Source organism: Penaeus chinensis, chromosome 4 (assembly GCF_019202785.1).
Source record: "Penaeus chinensis breed Huanghai No. 1 chromosome 4, ASM1920278v2, whole genome shotgun sequence".
Classification (NCBI taxonomy): domain Eukaryota; kingdom Metazoa; phylum Arthropoda; class Malacostraca; order Decapoda; family Penaeidae; genus Penaeus; species Penaeus chinensis.
In genome coordinates this window covers 42,062,396-42,067,153 of record NC_061822.1, presented here as the reverse complement: position 1 = coordinate 42,067,153, position 4,758 = coordinate 42,062,396, and the positions used below count along the sequence as shown (strand labels likewise).

At 43.4% G+C, this 4,758-nt stretch overlaps 1 protein-coding gene across 1 annotated transcript in view; it reads right to left on the bottom strand.

Moving 5' to 3' along the window:
• The window catches only part of LOC125025300, a gene marked incomplete at its 5' end in the record, with an annotated part of 18,920 nt that extends 18,453 nt beyond the window's left edge, over positions 1-467 (bottom strand). The window contains one exon of the mRNA XM_047613273.1: positions 414-467. Coding sequence (XP_047469229.1) covers positions 414-467 — 54 coding nt within the window. The remainder of the gene's footprint in view (positions 1-413) is intronic.
• Between the last annotated feature and the right edge of the window lie 4,291 nt (positions 468-4,758).

The following is a 4,758-nucleotide window of genomic DNA, read 5'->3' as shown; positions in this document are numbered from 1 at the left end:
CATGATAATGATACTGATAATGATAATGGTAATAATAATAATGAAAAGGATAACGATAATAATGATTGTATAAAAATAATGATAATCATCATCATTATCATCATAATGATACTACTACTACTAATTAGGATAATAATAATATTGATAATAGTGATAATGATGATAAAAATAATGATAAAAACATTAAAAAAAATAATGATAATGATGATGATAATGATAGTAATAATAAAAAAAATATATAACAACAATGATAATAAAGATAATAATAATATTAATAATGATAACAAAAATAACAACAGCAACAACAACAACAACAATAATAATAATAATAATAATAATCACAATAAGAGTAATAATGATAATAAGAAAGAAAATAATAATAACAATAATGATAATGATGATGATGATGATAATAATAATAATAATAATAATAATGATAATAATAATAATAATAATAATAACAATAATAATAATATTGATAATAACAATGATAATAATAATAATAATGATTATAACAATATTAATAGTACTGATAATAATACATAGTAATAATAACAATAAAGATAATAATAATACACACACACACACATACACACATGCTCGTGTATGTTAAGTCCTCTTTCGTGGATGCCAAACCCACACATGCAGGAGGGAAATCCTCCAATCCAAAAACTCAATTTGGACTTTCTTCCTTAAATAGATGGAAAATCAAGAATCAAGAAAAAATCCAGTTGTTGGAGACAAAGAGATAACAAAAAAAAGAAATAATAGTATACTCGAATGAACACACACACACACACACACACACACACACATATATATGTGGGCTGTGGGTCCCTCTGGGTTGGCGTCCGCTGGGACTCGGGTGGGGGGAGAGGGTTACCCGCCAGCCCATCTGGGTCCCAGCGGCCGCCAACCTGGCGTGATGCTTGTGGGGGAAAGCCCCAGGGAGCCCTGCAGCCAGCTAACCTCCTCTATATGGGGCGGCGTCGGTAGGGGTGGCAGAGGTTGTGCCCACCTGGAGTGACTGCCCGAGGTTAGACCTCAGGCGGACTGTCAGGGTGGGGGCTTGGAACGTCCGTTCCTTGCGACAGGACGATCGATTACCACAACTGTCAAGGGAATTGAAGCAGCTGAGAGTTGAGGTGGCTGCTTTCTCGAAGGTGAGAAGACCTGGCAGCGGCACGATTAGTGTGAATGGCTACACTTATTACTGGTCGGGCCGCAGTGATAGCCACCACCTCCAGGGAGTAGCCATAGCCATCTCCAGCAGACTTCAACCCTCGGTAGCAGAGGTCACTCCAGTCGATGAGCGTATTATGGTATTGAGACTGAAGCTTTCATTTGGCTTCATGTCTCTTATTGCTCTGTACACTCCTACAGACATATATAAACTTGAGGTGAAAGAGATGTTTTACGCCAAACTTACATCTGAGGCAGACAGTTGTCCTCAGCGAGATATTCGTATTGTTCTGGGTGACTAGCTGCGATCGAGCTGGCTATGAGATGTCTGTTGGTCCTCATGGCTCAGGAGCTGATGCTGGCAGCGTGAATCGCCTCCTTTTCCGTGACTTTGCTAGGTCCCAAAAATTGAAGATTTCTAGCTCCTGGTATCAGTGTTCTGACCCGCATCATCATTGGTAGTGTGGCCAAGGAGATCGACCACATCCTCTTTAGCACTCAGTGGAGGATCCTCCAGAATTGCAGGGTGTATCGAAACGCCGAGTTCTGTGGAACTGATCATAGATTAGTTGTGGCTACCCTCCGGGTCCACTTTAGAACCCCCCGTCGCCCGCCCAAATGAACACCCTAGGCTCTTTCATTTGGCCAGATTGAGGGAGGACGAGTGTGCCCGGGGGTTTGCCGAGGCTATCTCTGGTCGTCTCACAGCACTTGAGGGCCTGACAGACCCTGTTCTTCTGTGGAATACCTTCAAGCGTGAAATGCTTGATGCAGCTCAAGAATCCATTGGTGAACGCCCAAGAGCAAGACAGAATTCCATCTTGCAGGAGACACTTGAAGCCACAGATGCTTGTCGTGCGGCTCAATTGTCAGGGGATTGCAACTTGCACTGTACTCTGGTGTGCAGGACTAGGTCACTGTTGAGAAGGGATAAGGAACTGTTTATCAGTAATCTTGCAGAGGAGGTCGAATGCCATTTCTTAGTAAATGACCTTCGTCCTGCCTACCAAGCCCCGAGAAAGCTGAACTCCAAGCCCTCCTCACAGACGACTGCAGTCCGCTCAGCAAGTGGTCAGATAATCTCAGATCCTGATGGGGTTCGTGTGTGTTGGGCTGAGTATTTTGAGCAGTTGTATCAGGTTGATCCACCAACAATTAACATGGATGCGGGTAATGTTGAGATTCCTCTGCCAGACCCACCCATCAGAGAGGATCCACCCTTCCTGACTGAAGTCAGGGGAGCGATCTCCAAGCTGACGAGTGGTAAAGCAGCTGGAGTTTGTGGCATCAAAGCTGAATTGTTAAAGGCTGGTGGAGAACCTATGGCAAGGGGCTTGCATGCAGTCCTCTCTGCCATCTGGCAGACTGGTAGCATCCCCCCTGACCTGCTGAGGGGTGTGGTCATCCCTCTCTGGAAGGGGAAGGGGGATCGGTGGGACTGCAGCATTCACCGAGGCATTACACTACTCAGTGTACCAGGCAAGGTACTTGCATTGTAGTGATCCATACCTATCCAGCCGCGCCGGAGCGCTGAGAATACCCGAGTCTCCCCTGAAGAGCCGAATTAACCACGCAAATGCACGTGGATGATGTTACCTCCTTCTTTTATGAATTTTTATTTTTTTTTTATATATTCTACTTCGTCCTTAACTTTATCCTTATTTTAAAGGGAACCATAACCATTTTATTTTATATATATATATATATATATTTTTATATGCACTCTGTTTAACACTGGGGTGTTATTCTTTTACAATATTTTTTTTTTTACTGTTTTGAAAAATTGTAAGTTTGAATTGGTTGTAACCCCAAGGGTAAAGTCATGCAAGATACTTTTCTTGAGCAGAACCTGCCAAGCCATCTAGGGAGGGGGGAATTAGTTCGTTCCCGGGGCTAGTTACTAGTCCACTAATTAAATCCTTGTTGGGGGTCGGCTATATATAGCCCGGGAACCGAGTGTAAGAGGCAGGGGATCTAGGTTGTAACTTCCACGTCCTGATAGCGGCCGATGTACACCCGGCGGAAGCTACTGATATTGGTTTTTGTTCCCCTGCGGTCGTAAGAACGAGGTTTTTAATGGCAGTAAGGTGGGATATTTTAAGTTTTCCAATTTTAAAGTATAAACAGAGTGCTCCTTTCATCTTCATGTTTTAGGTTCTGGTTCTAGTTCTTATCGTTCTTTTAATGTACGTGGTTTAATGTTTACTTTCGTGTTTTACCAGTTTTAAGTGTTTTACTTTTGTTCAAGTGTTTTAATAAATGTATTTTTAAGATTCGTGAGTGAAATTCCTCCTTTTTACTTTAACCCTTTGAAAGAGACAAATGATACCATAACTTAGCTACCTGTGGCAAGCAATTGACAACCTTCTATCAGCCCATAAGGCTGACACGCACTCCGCTCGAAATTTAACACGCTTACCAGACAAACTCATGTGAATTAGGTCATTTTTCCTTTTCTTACATACATATTTTCCTTTTTATCAATTTAAATTCTTCTAGACGTCTTCCTCTTTCGGTACATGTATTGTTCCTGGACGTACTAACCAGGTGGTGGCAGTGCTAATGACCTAATTAGCAAGAGTAGTTAAGAGTCAATCACTACAGCACACATACTACTGAAACGTATCAGAGTCCACTTGCTGAGGTACCAAAGGCCGGAGCAATCTGGATTCACTCCTGGTAAGTCCACAAAAGACCGTATCCTGGCGCTTCGTGTCATTGTACAGCGCCGTCGTGAGTTCGGACGTGGGCTGCTCGAAGCCTACATCGACCTCAAGAAGGCGTTTGATACGGTGCATCGCGAATCACTCTGGGAGATCCTGAGGCTAAGAGGAATTCCAACAAGGATTGTTGAATTATTAGCAAACCTGTATACTGGCACTGCAAGTGCTGTAAAGTGTGGTGGGGGCCTGTTGAGCTTCTTCCTTGTTAGGTCAAGCGTGACGCAAGTCTGTGTTCTTGCACCAACACTTTTCAACACTTGCATGGATTGCATACTGGGTAGAACTACTTTCCACAGTCACTGTGGAGCAACTCTGGGCAATATCAAGGTTAGACACCTTGACTTTGCTGATGATGTTGCCATTCTATCTGAATCTCTGGAAACCCTAGTGGCGGGTCTTGATGCATTTAGCAATGAAGCGAAGCCCCTGGGGCTAGAGATCTCCTGGAACAAGACCAAGATCCAGGATTTTGGGGGCCTACTAGGAGACCCTGTCCAGTCGATACGTGCTTGCGGCGACAACATTGAATTCACAGAGAGTTTTATATACCTCGGTAGTGCAGATCACTAATCTGGGCAGTGAGAACATGAAGTCAGTAGACGAACTGGCCTGGCAGTAGGGGTCATGAAATCTCTCGACGAGAGTATTTGGAGATGCCGGTACCTGTGCAGAAGGACCAAGCTATGTGTTTTTAAGGCCTTGATACTGCCAGTTTTACTATATGGTAGTGAAACCTGGAGGCTTATCTTGTGCTCTGGAATCTCGTCTTGATGCCTTTTGTAACAGATTCTTGCGCCGGATCATGCGATACAATTGGCGGGACCATGTGTCCAACCAACGGTTGCACCGTGAG